Source organism: Lepus europaeus, chromosome 1, assembly GCF_033115175.1.
Source record: "Lepus europaeus isolate LE1 chromosome 1, mLepTim1.pri, whole genome shotgun sequence".
NCBI lineage: Eukaryota > Metazoa > Chordata > Mammalia > Lagomorpha > Leporidae > Lepus > Lepus europaeus.
The window spans coordinates 42,067,239-42,085,422 of NC_084827.1; the positions used below are offsets into that span (position 1 = coordinate 42,067,239).

An 18,184-nucleotide genomic window follows, 5' to 3' on the forward strand; every position below is an offset into this window, starting at 1 on the left:
CAGAAGGCAGCCCCCAAAGGCGAAGCTGGCCTCAAAGGATGACCAAGAGTGTCTTACTGGGAATCAAAGAAAGAACGGAAGCAAAAACAGAAACGCAGACACTGCGAAGAAAACAGCTTGTGTGGGGCGCTGGCGGAAGAGTAGGCCAACTGCAGCACCAAGTAGGTAGGAAAGAGGCAGGAGATGCTGAGAATGTGAACTGGGAGCCTCAGAACCTGTGCTACAGAGTGTGGACTCGACTCTCCCTCTCTGAGCAGGCGCTGGACAGCAGAGCGTGTGCTATGGAAGATGAGCTGACCGGACGGCAGGTGAAGGCAGAATCCGGGGCTTTGAAGCCACTGACACTGGTGCCCTCCATGTGCAGAACATTCACACCCTACTAGTTTCTTCTTCTTCTTTTTCTTTCTTTCTTTTCTTCTTCTTCTTCTTCTTTTTTTTTTTTTTTTTTTAACAGGCAGAGTGGACAGTGAGAGAGAGACAGAAAGGTCTTCCTTTTCCGTTGGTTCACCCCTCAATGGCCGCTGCAGCCGGCGCACTGAGGCCGGCACACCACGCTAATCTGAAGCCAGGAGCCAGGTGCCTCTCCTGGTCTCCCATGGGGTGCAGGGCCCAAGCACTTGGGCCATCCTCCACTGCACTCCTGGGCCACAGCAGAGAACTGGCCTGGAAGAGGAGTAACCAGGACAGAATCCGGCGCCCCGACTGGGACTAGAACCTGTGGTGCCAGCGCCTCAGGCGGAGGGTTAGCCTAGTGAGCCGCGGCGCCGGCCCCCTACAGTTTCTGAGCCAGTCCTGTCCAGAGCAGGATATTTCCTAGCAATGTCTCATCTACTCCTAGAGGTGAGCTGAGAAGCCATTGTGCAGGCTCATATCATAGCTGGCGCAGTTCTGACCTGGGACGATGCTGATAGAAAAAGAAATGAGGGCACCAACAGAAGAACACCCCAAGGGCCTTGGGCTTGCAATCCCAGAATGAAGAGAACACCTTGAAGAGCATCTGGTCCAATCCTCTCTTGGAACACGATGCCTGGCTCTCAGTAGTAATTGAATGTATGTAAATATTTGCAGAATAAATTAATGAACAACTGAGGAATAAGGACCCCAAATGTGTTGGCCCCTGTAGTTCTTGGCACACCTGGCATAGGGACATAGACCTCTCTGCCTTTTAAATAAATCAAATAACTCTTTAAAAAATACAAATTAAGGCTGGCGCTGCGGCTCACTTGGCTAATCCTCTGCCTGTGGCGCCAGCACCCCGGGTTCTAGTCCTGGTTGGGGTGCCGGATTCTGTCCTGGTTGCTCCTCTTTCACTCCAGCTCTCTGCTGTGACCTGGAAAGGCAGTGGAGGATGGCCCAAGTGCTTGGGCCCTGCACCCGCGTGGGAGACCAGGAGGAAACACCTGGCTCCTGGCTTCGGATCGGCGCAGCTCGCCGGCCATAGCAGCCATTTGAGGGGTGAACCAACGGAAGGAAGACCTTTCTCTCTGTCTCTCTCTCTCACTGTCTAACTCTGCCTGTCTTAAAAAAAAATACAAATTAAAAATAACATAAACCTCCTTACTGCTAAGTCAGTGTCCGTTGCATTCGGCAATACTCAGTCTCAGAACATTTAGAAAATTATTGACATTGTCTGAACCACGTTAGTGCTACATCTTTAATTACCTAGTTTTTATTTGCAGTGTCATTTATAATGTAGCACAAGAGAATTAATAAATTAAAATTATTCTGATGAAGGAATTCCACCATGTTTCTTATATCTTCTATAACCAAACTGTTCTTGCATCATTACATAACTTGTGTGTGGGCATTGATGTTCTCTGCAAGACAGATGCTTCAAGTTGACAGAACCACGGTAGGATCCAGAAGCCCCAAGGTGGGATCTTCCTCCAATTGATGTCTACTTTTGTAACTTTCACTCTAAAGATACTACTTGGGGATTTTAGAAATTGCTTCATACTGCTCGAAAAGAGTGATGTTTCTGTCTTTATAAAAAAAGAAATAGAGGAAACAGTCTTAGTTTTTAACAAAAGAAATTAGATTGAGGTGTAAAGAAAGAATGTAAGGCAACAAGAGACGAGGATCCTTGTAACAGATTTGTCGAGCAACCTGAGAAAACACAACTCAGGCTCATTTATTTCCTTGAGTGTTTATCTTGTGGCCTTTCCACTTTGTGATGAAATCAAGAATACGCCAGTAGCCATACGTGTGGATGATCTAAGTTAGACTCAGCTCACACCTCAGAAGTGCTCTTGTCCACGTGAGCCTCCACACTGAGCATCTAATCCAAAGGGAATGAGGAATCCCGGGGAACGGTCTGGAGGCTGTCCTCTTTCTTGCTGAGAAACAGCGTATGCAGTGACAAAGATGGAAATATCTGCTCTCTCCAATTTTCGTGAGATAATTGCCAAATAATTTAATAAAAGTTAGCAGTTTCTATAACAAATTTTCAACTTAAAATTACTTACTCTTGCATTTAGGATACTTTATATCCCAATCTTTATCAGCAATCTGTCTAAATTTTTACTATATGTATTTATTTATAACATAATGATGATACTTTCGCATTTACAGGACATTTTCACAGTCATCATCTTTTTCCTGTAAGATAGATAGAACAAAGATAATTACCTCTTTTTTATAGTTGAGGAAAGTTGACATTGACTCACATGCTCAAAGATCAACCCAGGAAACCCAACTTCAATTCTATCAGTCTGTACAACCCTTCCACAAGGTTCCATTTTGGAGAATAGATTTTATCAATAGCAGTCATTTTCAATTTAATTGAAGTGGTAAGTAGCACGTCCTCAATATGTTGAGATTAATTACATGTTTTGAGGGGTGGTAAATTTATATAGATATGCAATATCATAATAAAATTACATATTACACTAAATATTGTGCTAAAATTACATATTGTTATAATTTAAAACATAAGGTAACACAAGCTTTAGAAAACAAAGCTTATTAGTTGAGAACGAACTCAAAATAATTTTTCAAAGTAAAGTGCATGTAGTTAGTAGGGCAGGAGTAGTAAGTGAGATTTATTTTGTTAAAAGTCCATATGACTTGACAAAAATAAATTGAAAACTCTCAACTGGAGGCAGTAAGTTGGGCTATGAGATCTTTTCTTGTTTTTTTTTTTTTTTGGTTTTTTTTTTTTTGTTTGTTTTTTGTTTTTTGGTTTTTTTTTTTTTTTGCCTAACTCTTCCTTCCCTTTATTCAGTGAGAAGCTGTCTTAAATACCTAAGGCATTCTCAATTTAGTAATGATAATCAATGCATATTGTGGGGAAAACTTGGAATAGGAAGAACTCGCACAAAGAAATAAAGACTGTATGAATGTACAGGTCACAAACATAAGAGAGGAGCAATCTGAGTAAGAACAATGGAAAATATCTTTGAAAATATCTTTGGGCAGGTGCCGCGGCTCACTAGGGTAATCCTCCGCCTGTGGCACCAGCATACCAGGTTCTAGTCCCGGTTGGGGCTACGGATTCTGTCCCGGTTGCCCCTCTTCCAGGCCAGCTCTCTGCTGTGGTCTGGGAGTGCAATGGAGGATGGCCCAAGTACTTGGGCCCTGCACCCAATGGGAGACCAGGAGAAGCACCTGGCTCCTGCCTTCGGATCAGCACGGTGTGCTGGCCTCAGTGCGCTGGCCACGGCGGCCATTGAGGGGTGAACCAACGGAAAAGGAAGTCCTTTCTCTCTGTCTCTCTCTCTTTCACTGTCCACTCTGCCTGTCAAAAAAAGAAAATATCTTTGAAGAGGCGAGGAAAGAAATGAATTAGCTGGGATGAAGTTGCACGGGGGATAGCAAAAAGTTCATGGAACATGAAATTAACACAGGTGTGCTTTGGTGCAAAACAATTTAGATTCATACATAGTTTTTTCAAAATAAACATTTTCCATGAACTGTTTGAAGACCCCTCGTATGCAGAAGGGAACTGTTTTCAAAGGTAGAGGAATAGGAGGATTCAACTAGAAGGCAGATAGCAAGTTGTGTACCATGAGTGGTAAAGATAACAACCGTTTCACAAGAGGGTATCTTATAGGGTGGTAAAGACAAAATGAGTTGAAAAGGCTGTTGGTAAAGAGTGTTAAACAGTAGGTCTGCAGATTGAGCAGCTTCACTTATAGACTATAAAATCAGAATTGAGTAGGGAGTAAATTATTCTAGTCTGGTCCAGGGTGGTGGTTAAGGAGGGCAGACGGCAAGTGGTGAGTGGGAGATGCTGGAAAGGAGGACTCTGCAGACCGTGGTGACTCAAAGAGTGTGGAAGCAGAGAAGAGAACCGTAAAAATAACTCCGTTTTAAACAATGCCTGTTTCGTCTGAGTTATCCATGAGCTTATCCAATGCTGTATTTGATTACCATTTCTAAGAAAGAAATAAAGTATCTGAGAACATTTTCTCATATAGGAGAACAATTTTAAACCACTTGCTTCATCAGCCTTAGTCTCCCTCACTTGCAATTTTAAATCCCAAAATTTGGGGACACCAAGTTCATTCACATCCAATCTGACCAATAGTCCCAAGGTCAGTAGCCCTAAATATGGGCTAAAGTCAAAGGACATGCACACAGGAAACAATATAAACTTTTGGGCAGTATAGTAATGAAAATGTATGTCTATTCTTCAAAAGGAATGTATCATCTTACTTCTATAGGCTTTTTTCTTGGTAGAATAAAAGATGTTTTCATAAACATGACCTCATTCTCATAGTATCCCTGCAATAGAGGAAATGGGAAAGAGATTTTTAACTCCTATTTTATAAATGAAGAAGTTGAGAGATGAAAAGATAAAGTGACTTTTTTTTCCTGCCAATACTTCCTCTTAAATAGGCCAATGAGTTGAAATTAGAGCACGTTTTTCTAATGCCATCTTTTTCAGGGCTCTTAAACCGAGTCTATCCCAGGACTTGGCATGGCGCTATCAGATGACATATACCAGGTGGCTCATATTTTTCCTTCACAACATGTAAATGACATTCATACAGCACAGGCTATAAATATTCTACCCAATCAGTTCTGACTGAATAAGCAAATGTTTGCTTATGTCTCTGTCTACAAAAGTTTTGGGCAAGACAGATTGTCTAAGAATCTATATGCTTTCTGAAGTGGGCAGTAGATACTGTCAGGTTGTTAGATAGTTGTATTGCATGATAGCTGACGGCTCATCTTTTACATTCAGAAACCCGCATAACTCCATGAAGATATTATTGCAGGGTTCTTTATCACTCGCTTGCTTGATAACTTGAAAAATTGCTCTGGGTGGAAAATATCCATAAATTTTAAAAGGCAGTCTCCCTAAGAGCCACACATAGCTCTCATTCCATTTCTAAATAGCAAGATCACATTAAAACTCAAAAATAGATAACATTAGTCACAGTAATTCAAATAACTACTCCTTAGTCCTAGCAGGGAACCTTGAGAGCTTTGAGCATTACTCTTGGCTCTTTCTTTCTTTTTCTTTTTCTTTTTTTTTTTTCTCTTAATTAGATTCTGGCAGAACAGAAGGAAGGATAAAGCATGCTTGGGGATGGGGGTGGGGAGTGGAGTTAATAACAGTGATTAAAGTTAGGGAGAACCTCAGAGGAAATTTGTGACTGTCCTGCCTTCTACTTGCCCAGTTAAAAATCCTTCATTCTATAGTCATACTCAAGCCATCTTTGATTATAGCTGCGGTGGGAATGGGTATCTTGATGGGACTGTGTCAATTGTATGGAAAGATAGAAGCAAGGACAAATAATAACTGCTGGAATAACAATCATCCTGCACATCACAATTTGCAGCTTACAAACCCTGCTAACCGTATGATCTCAGTTGTTATTTCCCAAAGGACAAAGGTTGCTAATATTATTGTCCCTCGGCCGGCGCCACAGCTCACGTAGCTAATCCTCTGCCTGCGGCACTGGCACCCCGGGTTCTAGTCCAGGTTGGGGTGCCAGATTCTGTCCCGGTTGCTTCTCTTCCAGTCCAGCTCTCTGCTGTGGCCCGGGAAGGCAGTGGAGGATGGCCCAAGTGTTTGGGCCGTGCACCCGCATGGGAGACCAGGAGGAAGCACCTGACTCCAGGCTTCAGATCGGCACAGTGCAGGCCGTAGCAGCCATTTAGGGGGTGAACCAATGGAAAGGAAGACCTTTCCCTCTGTCTCTCTCTCTCTCTCTCTCTCACTGTCTAACTCTGCCTGGCAAAATATATATATATATATATATATATATATATATATATATATTATTGTCCCTCATGACTTCTTTTTTTTAAAGATTTATTTATTTATTTATTTATTTATTTGAAAGTCAATGTTAGAGAGAGAAGGAAATGCAGAGAGAGAGAGAGAGAGGTCTTCCATCCGTTGGTTCACTCTCCAATTGGCCTCAACGGCCAGAGCTGCACCGATCCAAAGCCAGGAGCTAGGAGCTTCTTCCGTGTCTCCCACGAGGGTGCAGAGGCCCAAGGACTTGGGCCATCTTCTACTCCTTTCCCAGGCCACAGCGGAGAGCTGGATTGGAAGTAGAGCAGCTAGGACTTGAACTGGCGCCCATCTGGGGTGCTGGCACTGCAGGCGGTGGCTTCACCCCCTGTGCCACAGCGCCGGCCCCCCCTCATGACTTCTAATGAATGTGAATCCCAGAGGATTTAAGGTGGTTCTGAATAATCACACAGCTAGTCTGTGATAGAGCTTTAACTCAGACCACAGTTTTTTTACTTCCAAATCGCCTATGATCTCTACCTTACCGTGCAGCCTTCCAAACCTACAGGGAACATTGGATCAAGAATGAACGTGGGCATGAAACTTAGTGTGTGAGGAAAAAAAAGACTCTCTGGATAGGAAAAGTGGAGAAATGAGATGTATCCTAGCGGAAACCCAAATGGCCAATAAGCATATGGAAAGATGCTCACTCTCCTTAGCATTCTGAGAAAAGCAAATTAAAGCCATAATCACACCCAATAGATGTGCAAAATTTAAGTCCGAGAATACCAAGCATTGTGTCAAATTGGGAACAGTGAAAGTTCTGGAACACCACCAGTGGAAATGGAAATGCCATGACAGTTTGTAGGTCATGCGTCATTATCTAAAAAAGAGGTACATGGCCTGCGCCCAGCAATTCTGTGCCAAGATACATACTTCAGAAAAATTCTCCCCTTTGTGCACAAGAGCCATGGAAGGAGTTGTCTTTAATAACCAAAAATTTGTAAGAGCCCTCATATTCATTAACAGAAGAATGAATAAATGTTATTATATATGAATGTAACCATCCAATAAATCACATTCTTCATGAAAATCAACGAACTTATGGTACAAACATCAAAATAGAGCATTACCACAAATGTATTTTGAGGGAAATTACAGAATACTAAAATGGAGGACATTTATAAAATGTTTAAAAATGCAAAACATTTTTCAAGGATTATTAATATTCTGATATTAAATACTATTTAGAGATGCAATTTCATGGGAACCTAAAAGATATAGTACTGGTAAATAGAAACCTCAAATGCAGGACAATGGTGACCTTGTAAATGACAATGTGGGAATACAAGTAGGGGGAGATGTGTTAACCAAGGCAGTTTCAAAAAATAGGAGCAGTGGTGTAAGCATTAGATCAGATGGTGGTATATAGGCATTGATTAATCTTACAACCTTTGAAGTGTCTGAAATATGTCGTGATAAAGTAGAAGTAGAGAGAACAAAGAGAGTCTACATGAATATGACTCTTCTCTGGGACTCTAGGAATAACAGAATTGATTAAAAATGAGTCCAAAGCATCCCCAGCTGCCCCAGGCTGGTGGAGAATCCTAATCACAGAGAGGGTTTGCCCATTCCAACTCAGTTTTGAGTCCTGGCTCAATGGCCCAGCCATCACACCAGCACCCTGTCTGATAAACATAATGGAAGGGTGAAGTTTCATCTGACCTGTTACATGAGCTGTCACATTTTCTGGAGGCAGACATAACCTGGATCCCAGGAAAGGCTTGATTGTCTTTTCTGGCCATTTTTTTACCACTTTTAAACAGGTCTCTTGCATTTGGAAAGAGGGATTGTTAATCAAGCCAGTGCCATTAAGGACACTTTACTTAGGACTGTTTCATGCATAGATTTATTTTTTTTTACAGGCAGAGTTAGACAGTGAGAGAGAGAGAGAGAGAGAGACAGAGAGAAAGGTCTTCCTTCCATTGATTTACCCCCCAAAGTGGTCGCTACAGCCAGTGTGCTGCGGTCGGCGCACTGCGCTGATCCGAAGCCAGGAGCCAGGTGCTTCTCCTGGTCTCCCATGCGGGTGCAAGGCCCAAACACTTAAGCCATCCTCCACTGCACTCCCAGGCCACAGCAGAGAGCTGTTTTCAAGTGCCTTAAGTGGAGAAATTATTTCATAGCCTACACCTACAACTACAACAACAACAAAAAACCAGCAATATGTTTAACTCTGAGAGTTCATCTCTGTTTTTTCATTTTTGGTGTGTGCAGTCTTGATGGGCAAGTCCAAGAATGAAATTCCCAGCCATTTGCACTCTCCATTGCAGAATTGTCCTGGTCAGTTGATGTCTCTTGAGCCACTCCTTTGACAACCTATGAAAGCATGTCTTTACATTCCTCACCAAGGGCAAGCACAATCACAATTTGCAAATTCAATTTTCAAGTACTGGGGTATGTGAGGATAAAAATACCAATCCATGATAGAACGGTTCTCCAAAAATAAAAGTTATTCAGACCTTGTAAGTTAAGAGGCCCGAATAACTTTTATTTTTGGAGAACCGTTCTATCATGGATTGGTATTTTTATCCTCACATTAACTTATAAGGCCTAAAGCCCACCAGATTATTATCAAGCCCCTTCTATCAGGTTCTATTTGCCTCTCAGTCAGAAAACTTAATTGTAGCTTAGACAGCACCTTTCTTAGCTCCTCTAATAATGACTCTGTCCTTTGTTCTAGACCCTGTCTAGCGTACTTGGGCCTCATTCCTTTGTAATCATAACCTCTACTCTACCACCAATGGCTCTACTCCCAACCTGTGTGTACTGATGGTCCTCTTCCCCACTTAATGCTGTATAATAGTTCAAACCTGGTAAATACCACTCTTAGGATCATTGGTTACTATCCTCACCCTGTCTTTTATGACCTTATCTAAATATGATCAGAGTCGGCAAACTTGGAAGGCTTCCACAGCCTTGGCCACTCATGATGACAGCCTAGGGTGGTTACTGGCGCCATAAACTAGAGTGTCAATTTGTTGGGTCAACAACAGGAGCCACTGTGCACTTGCTCCTCATGTGGGATCTCTGTCCTTAATGTGCTGTCCATTTTGATTTAATGCTATAACTAGTACTCAAACAGTATGTTTCACTTTGTGTTTCTATGTGGGTGCAAACTGTTGCAATCTTTATACTAAATTGATCTTCTGTATATAAAGAGAATTGAAAATGAATCTTGATGCAAATGGAAGGGGAGAGGGAGCGGGAGAGGGGAGGGTTGTGTGTGGGAGGGAAGTTATGGGAGGGGGAAGCCATTGTAATCCATAAGGTGTACAATGGAAATTTATATTCATTAAATAAAAGTTAAAAAAAATTTAAAAAAAAAGTTATTCAGACATAATTGAAATTTTTGAAAACAATTATCTCAGACAACCACATCTTTTTGCATTTTAAGAAGGAAAATTTGTTATTCTGAATATCTTGTATGATGAATAATTTGCACTCAAAGCATTTCTAATAGCATAAAGTCACCTTCTAACCAGCAGAACCCTGCAAACAATTTGTTGGGAAGAGGACAAATGCCCTCACTGAAAATAATCAGCAGAAATAGCAGCTTTCCTAAGATCAGAGGATGACCTGATGGCAGCTTCCTATTTGAAATCCAGGGTCTCAAATCTCCTCCATCCTGTTTTACCAACAATGTTAATAATAGCCTACATTTATTGAGCAGTCACCATGGGTCAGGCACTTTGCTGAAGCACTTTTCCTGCATTATTTCATGTCCTCCTCATTAACAACTTCATAAATAAGGAAGTGTCATACCAGAAACCCCATATACCAGGTCTTGCTTTTTCATCCAAAACCCATAACTACCATGTCTCAACAATTTTAAATTTCTACTGACTTGCATTGGAGATTGAAGTAAAGATGAAGAAGCAGCATGGGTAGTGTGCTTCTCGATATGAAGTCGTTTCTGAACTTCAAGAATAACCAGATAATCGCTTTTTTTTTTTTTTTTCAGTATTTGATCATTATATTTGTTGGCAGACCTGGTGTCTCCTTGAGTCACCTACAGTGAATCTAAGTATTATTCTAATTGATTTTCTCACTGCTTACTGAGAAACAGAGCACCTCTTTCACTATTCTCATAAATAATTCCATTTCTCTATGTCAACGTTAATTGAACTTACCTCATGTTGTCAATCTCTTTCTCTTTCCCTTGCAGGTGATGTCATTGTCTATATTAATGAAGTTTGTGTCCTTGGGCACACTCATGCGGATGTTGTCAAACTTTTCCAGTCTGTTCCTATTGGTCAGAGTGTCAACCTGGTGTTGTGTCGTGGCTACCCTTTGCCCTTTGACCCTGAGGATCCTGCTAACAGCTTGGTGCCACCCCTTGCAATAATGGAGAGGCCACCTCCAGTAATGGTCAATGGAAGACATAACTATGAAACATATTTGGAATACATTTCTCGGACCTCACAGTCAGTTCCAGATATAACAGATCGGCCGCCTCAATCTTTGCACTCCATGCCAGCTGACGGTCAGCTAGATGGCACGTATCCACCACCCGTCCATGATGACAATGTGTCTATGGCTTCGTCTGGGGCCACCCAAGCTGAACTTATGACCTTAACCATTGTGAAAGGTGCCCAGGGCTTTGGCTTCACTATTGCCGACAGTCCTACAGGACAGCGGGTGAAACAAATACTGGACATTCAGGGATGCCCTGGACTGTGTGAAGGCGACCTCATTGTCGAGATCAACCAGCAGAATGTACAGAACCTGAGCCATACAGAAGTAGTGGATATACTGAAGGACTGCCCCGTTGGAAGCGAGACTTCCTTGATCATCCACCGAGGAGGTAAGGAACACTGGCCCAGCAATTAAATATATAGGCAAAATAGTAGGATCTTTTACCATAATTCTGTTAACATGGAGGTTTCTTGGGAGTGGAATTAAATCACACTTTTGAAAATAAAGGTAAAGGAATAAGAAAGAAAAACGTGAGTACAGGAAGCTGTCCTGAATTTTGAGAATATGTTTCTTCCTATTTTACATTACATATAATAATGACAGTGCTTTCAGTCATAGAAACATGATGGTATGACTTGGAGAGTAACAGCTGAATTCCCCAACTAAGAATGTGTTCTGTTTCAAAAGTGTGCTTTGGGGTGGGCATTTCGCCTAGAAGTTAAGATGCCTGTGTCCTATATCCAAATACCTGAGTTCAATTCCTGGTTCTGGTTATTGACACCAGCTACCAGCCAGTGCAGATCCTGGGAGGCAGCAGGTGATGGCTCAAGTAGCTGGATTCCTGTCACCCATGTGGAAGACCTGGAATGTGTTTCCAACTCCTGGCTTCAGCCGGCCCAATTCCTCTTTGGGCAATGAATCAATAGATGGGAATTCTCTCTCTCTCTCTGTCATAAAAAATTAATTAATTAATGTATCAGTTATGAAGGACTCAAACTGGTTCACTCCTTTTTTTAAAAAAAAAAAAAGATTTATTTATTTATTTTTTTGAAAGACAGAATTACAGAGAGAGGTAGAGCCATAGAGAGAGAAGTCTTCCATTCCATTGGTTTGCTCCCGAAATGACCAATAGCAATGGCCAGAGCTGAGCTGATTCGAAACCAGGAGCTTATTCTGGGTCTCCCATGCAGGTGCAGGGGCCCAAGAACTTAGGCCATCTTCTACTGATTTCCCAGGCCATAGTAGAGAGCTGGATCTGAAGCAGAGCAGCCAGACTGCAACCGGCACCCATATGGGGTACTGGCACTGCAGGCTGGGGCTTTAACCTGCTGTTCCACAGTGCCATCCCCTGGTTCACTATTGATTTCACTAAGAAACCTGCTTTGCCAAAGCAAGCTGTGTTTTGAATTGCACTTAGAATTCCAGGCTAGCAGGTGGAAACTGGTTCAACCTCTGCAACCCTAATATAGTCCTTATAGTGCCCATGGCCCACTGGGAGCTGTGCAGCTGTATAAATGCCATCTCGGAGTTCTGAGTAGAATTCTCCAGAATGAATTTTCTGCTGCTCCAGCAGTAGTTACCTAAGGTGTCTCCCACGACCTGGGAAGAAAATCACTTAATGGGGTCAGAGCTGGGCCTAGTGTTCTGGATTGAAGTATGGCAATGGAGACCATGAGACAGGGGGAGAAGCCCTGAGCCTTGGGTCTTTCTTTCTCTGTGCCATCTCTGTGGGAAGAGAATGGAGCACAGCAGAGAGTCCTCTGCTCCACTGCTCTGCATTTGAATCAGTGAAACTAGGGAGAGGGAGGAGGGAAGGAACCATGACGAAAAGGATGCTCCAAAACAGTGTAAAGAAAAAGGCGCGAGCTAAGTCCCGGTTTTCCCACTTGGTCATTTGGAGACAGGACACCTCAGGTCCTGGAGCCTCAGCCTTCTCATCTGTGGCTCTGGGATATTAACACTACCTAACTGTGGTGGTGTTTGTGGTATTGAGTGGCCCAGAGCAGGGTTTCACTGAATTTCTGTGGAGCTGAAGTGAACACAGAAGCCACGGCCAGGACAGGTCAAAAGGAGCAGTACTGGGAGGAAGTCGTGCGTGAGGAACACACGTGGCAAACCCGTGTGATTGCCTATTCAGAGCCCTCAAAGCAGCACGGAAGTCCTCTCGGTTCGGAATGGAAGTGAAAACAGTCAAAGCTGAAAGAAACACCATTCCTGGTGGATTTGTTTCTTTTTAGGTGTTTTTCCCTCTTGAGGCACTATTACATTATTGATTCCTTGCTTGAAAAGGGACCCAAAAAAGCAGGCACTTGTAAGCAGCATATACAAAGTATTATGTTCCTATATTAAAAAGGGAAATTAATATGATAGCAAAGCAATCTTAAACTTGACCTTCTCGAGTCATTGTTAGAAAAGAGCACTTGAACTGCAATAATTAAATGTTGGCAGAGTTCCTTAATTTCTACCATCATTTGTTTAAGATTAAAAACAAATATTCCTAATTAAATAGTCATATGTTCATAATACCAATTGAAAATCAAATCTTGGGGACAGATTCTTGATTTTAAAAGGTACAACTGAAAATCACTGCAGTAATATCCACTGTATGATTTGTAGAAACAAATTTGGACACATTTTTATATATAATGGCTTCTTTTTAAAAGCATAGCCTAGCAGGATAACGTACTGTGAAATCCTTCATTTGTATTATTACAATTTGTACCTTTCTGAAAACATTGAATGTGCACCTGCTCTCAGCTAGACTACCCTGTTCTCATTCACTTGCTCTCCGGTCCTCTCTCTCTTTTGCTCTCTCATTTAAACATCAAGTAAGCAAAGTTTTGTTTGCATTTTATTTGTGTTTTGGAGTGAGGGACTTGCTTTTATTTTTTGACTAGTGTAGAATTGCAGAATGTAGCACCCTGTGATGCTTAAAGAACTTCTTGTCAAAAACTTCTTGAGTTTCCCAAATTCCTACAATTTGCACTCTTCTGTCTGAAATTAATAGGAGCTAGCGCTATGTTTTTGTGATGAGATTCACTTTGATTATCTTACTTTAGACAACTCAGAAGTGCTTATGATTTCATTCAGATAAGCCTAGATCTTCAAGAGCAGAATCACAGACTTGAGTGCTTAGATCAGAACCACGGTTGTTTTAAATTATTTATGAGGATTTTTTATTTACAAAGTAATAATGTTCATCATTTTTTCTTTAAAGCAAATGATGTCAGAGAGTCTACAATGAAAAATAATCCTCTGTCCTATCTCCTACTTTCAGTCTTTCCAGAGGCAAGCATGTTTTGTGTTTATATTCCAGGAAGTTTCTAGTCTGCAAACACATACAATATGATTATATTAATGAATTTATGAATATATTTATGAATGAATATATTTATTAATGAATTTATGAATATATCTATGAAAAGTAGTAGATTTAATGTAGATAAGATGATACATACACATACCTTGCTTTAAAATATCTTAGCTATCAAGGTAAATTTAATTTTTTCAAAAAATATCATGTGGCACAAGTTACATGCCATGAAATTAACCAGTTGTAAGTAGATAACTCATTAAGTTTTGTTACAGTGATACAATTCTGTATTGCTCACCAGATTCCTTAGAACAATCTGATCTCTCCTAGATCTAGCCCCAGCTACCCACTAATCTGCCTTCTTAATAGTTTTGCTTTCCTAGAATTTTTTCAATGAGTGGAACTATACAAGGTGTAGTATTTTACCTAGCATACTGCTATTGAGAGTTAGCCAGCAGGTGCTAGGATGGGGTAGCTTGTTTTCTTTTATTTTTGGTCACCGTTGGATGGACAGTTGAATTATTGCCAATTTGGAGCATTTAGGAGTCACATTGGTGTGAATATCTGGATACAAGTGTCTATGTGTGCCTATGATTTCTTTTTTCTTGGGTGGATTCAAGGAGTGTGAAATGTGTTAGTTATTTAAACTGTTAAGAAATTGTCAGAATGTTTTCCAAAATGACTATACCATTACCATGTTTTGAATTATACTTAGAATCCCTAGCAGCAAAGCATAAGGTTTCCAATTTCTCCCCATTGTTTCTTACACTTAGTATAATCAGTCTTTTTTATTAAAGTCATGCTAGTGAGTGTGCCATGACACCTGTTTATGGTTTTAATTTACATTTCCTTAATATTTCCATGTGTTTCCCTATTTTATGTGTTTACTAACATTCAAATTTCTTCATTGGTAACATGTCTTCATTCAGATATTTTGCTTATTTGTATATTGGGCTGCTTTTCTTTCTTTTAAGATTTTATTTTATTTATTTGAGAAGTAGAGTTACAGACAGAGAGGAGAGAGACAGAGACAAAGGTCTTCCATCCACTGGTTCACTCCTTAAATGGCTCTAATGACTGAAGCTGAAAATATGTGAAGCTAGGAGCCAGAAGCTTCTTCCCAGCCTCTCACGTGGATGCAGGGGCCCAAACACTTGGGCCATCTTCCACTGCTTTCCCAGGCCATAGTAGAGAGCTAGAGTGGAAAAGGAGAAGCTGGTACATAAACCGGCAAAACTATGGAATGCTGGTGCCACAAGTGGAGACTTAGCCTACTACACCACAGCGTCAGCCCCCTGCTTTTCTTCTTAAGAATTCTTTATAGATTCAGCGTATGAATCATTTATATTTTCTCCTGGTCTGTAACTTGTCTTTTCATTTTCTAAATGATGCCTTTCAAAGCACAATGTATATGATTTTGATAGAGTCCGACTTACCGCTTTTCTTATACAGATCATTCTTTTGGTGTTATATTTAAGAAATCTTTTCTAACTCAAAGTTACAAGAGTTTTTCTCTTTTTTTAAACTTTTATTTAATAAATATAAATTTCCAAAGTACAGCTTTTGGATTACAATGGCTTCCCCCCCCATAACTTCCCTCCCACCCACAACCCTCCCCTCTCCCGCTCCCTCTCCCATTCCATTCACATCAAGATTCATTTTCAATTATCTTTATATACAGAAGATCAATTTAGCATATAGTAAGTAAAGATTTCAACAGTTTGCACCCACACAGAGACACAAAGTGAAAAGTACTGTTTGAGTACTAGTTATAGTATTAATTCACATTGTACAACACATTAAGGACAGAGATCCTAAATGAGGAGTGAGTTTTTTTCTAACAGTTTTATAGTTTTGGTCCTTCTATTTGGGTCTATGAACCATTTAAGATAATTTTGTAGCTAGTATGAAGTAAAGATCTAAGGTCATTTTTTTCGCATGTGTATATTCAATTGTTGTAGCATCATTTGTTGAAAAAGCTATTTTTCCCATTGAATGTTCTTTGTAATTTTGTCAAAATGAGTTAGAAGAGGTGCCAGAGCTGTGGCATAGCGGGTAAAGCTACCTCCTGCAGTGCTGGCATCCCATAAAGGCACCATATCCCAGCTGCTCCACTTCCAATCTAGCTCTCTGCTATGGCCTGGGAAAGCAGTCGAAGATGGCCCAAGTCCTTGGGCCCCCTACACTCATGTGGGAGACCCAGAAGAAGCTCCAGGCTCCTGGCTTCAGATTGACTCAGTTCTGGCTGTTGCAGCGATGTGGGGAGTGAATCAGCGAATGGAAGACCAATCTCTCTCTCTCTCTCTCTCTCTCTCTCTCTCTCTCTCTCTCTCTCCCTCCCTCCCTCTGCTCTGCCTCTCTGTAATTCTGCCTTTCAAATAAATACATTTTTTAAAAAACATGAGTTAGAAGAAATTTGGTTTATTTCTAGGTTCTCTTAGGTTACGATCTGTTTATAACTATGCTAATATCACACTTTTTAGGTCACTGTTGCTATATGTTAAATCTTAAAATTAGACAGTGTTAGTCCTCCAACTTTTTTCTCTTTTTTCAAAATGATTTTCACTATTAACATTTCCATGGAAATTTTCATAAGATTGACTTTTAAAATTATTTTGTTAAATAAATGCTTGTTGATATTTTTGTGTTGCATTGAGTCTATCAGTTTGCCAACTTAACATTGAAATTTCCAATGATAAATGTAGCATATATCTTCAGTTATTTTGATCTTAAATTTCTCAGGAATGGATTGCAGTTTTCAATGTACAAATCTTATACTTCTTCTGCTAAACTTATTCCTGTTTTATTCTATTTGATTCTATTGTGAGTGCAGCTGACTTCTTAATGCCATTTTCAGATTGTTCATTTTGATCTGTAGAAGTGCATTTGGTTTTTGTTTATTATCTTGTACATTGCAACTTTATTAAATTCGCTTTTTGGATCTAGAGGCTTTTTGTAGTTTCCACTGTATTTTCTACCCAGTTATTATGGCATCTGGCAATGAAAATAGTTTTATTTCCTCCATACCTATTTGTGTGCCTTTGATTTCTTTTCCTTATTTTAATACACCAGCTAGAACTTACAGTGTTACATTGGAAACAAAAAAAAAGAAAAGAAAAGAGGTTTGCCTTGTGGCCAATTTTAGAGGAAAAGCATTAGTCTGAATCCATTTAGTATTACTGTAGGTGTAGCATTTTATATGCTCTTCATCACATTGATAAAGTTTTCTTTTATTCTTTGTTGAAAATTTTGATAAGCAATTAGTCATCATTTTCTTCCAATATTTTTCTGCTCTGTTAGGACAATTTATTTACTTGGGCTTTATTTTATTACTGTGGTATATTCTTTAACATGGATTTTAAATGTTGAACCGATTTTGCATATCTGAGTTAACCCTACTTGGACATGACAAGAACTGAAGTATTTTTTGTAGTTCTCTGGATTCTGTTTCCTTAATTTTGTTCTGGATTTTTTAACCTGTTTGACACAGAAATCGTTCTTTTATTTTCTTTACATGTGACATCTTTGTCTAACTTTAGGGACAGGGTAATAGTGACCTCATAAAATAAGTTGGAAAATGTTCCCTCCTCTATTTATGAAACAGTTTGCATAGGGTTGACATTATTTCCATTAAAAATGTAGATAAAATTCACCAAAAAGCCACTTAGGCTGGGCTTTTATTTGTTGGAAGATTTTTAGTTATTAGTTTAATTTCTTTCCTTAATTTATTAGGTCAATTCTAATTTTTCTATTTCTTCTTTTCAGTTTTTGGTAATTTTTGTACTTCTATGGAATTTTACAATTCATCTAAACTGTTGAATTTGTCAGCATAAAGATTTAGATAAAATTTTATGAAATTCTTTTTAAAAGAACCAACTTTGGGGTTCATTGATTTTCATTCTGGTTTTCTGGTTTTCATTTCAATGTTTTCTGCTCTGATCTTTTAATTTCCTGTTTTACATTGTGTTTGATTTACTTTACTATATTTCTCAGGTAAAAGCTTAGGTTAACGATTCTATTTCCCACTCTCTAATGAAAGCATTGAAAACTGTATGTTTTGTTGTTGTTGTTGTTGTTAACTATTTATTTATTTATTTGAAAGGCAGAGTTACAGAGAGACAGAGGCAGAAGAAGAGATGGTCTTCCATCCACTGGTTCACTCCTCAAATAGCCACAATGGCCAGAGCTGGGCCGATCTGAAG

At 40.0% G+C, this 18,184-nt stretch overlaps 1 protein-coding gene across 1 annotated transcript in view; it reads left to right on the forward strand.

Moving 5' to 3' along the window:
• The window catches only part of MAGI2 (membrane associated guanylate kinase, WW and PDZ domain containing 2), a 1,616,214-nt gene that overhangs the window by 1,319,647 nt on the left and 278,383 nt on the right, over positions 1–18,184 (forward strand). Inside the window, exon 10 of the mRNA XM_062210835.1 lies at positions 10,419–11,057. Coding sequence (XP_062066819.1) covers positions 10,419–11,057 — 639 coding nt within the window. The remainder of the gene's footprint in view (positions 1–10,418; positions 11,058–18,184) is intronic.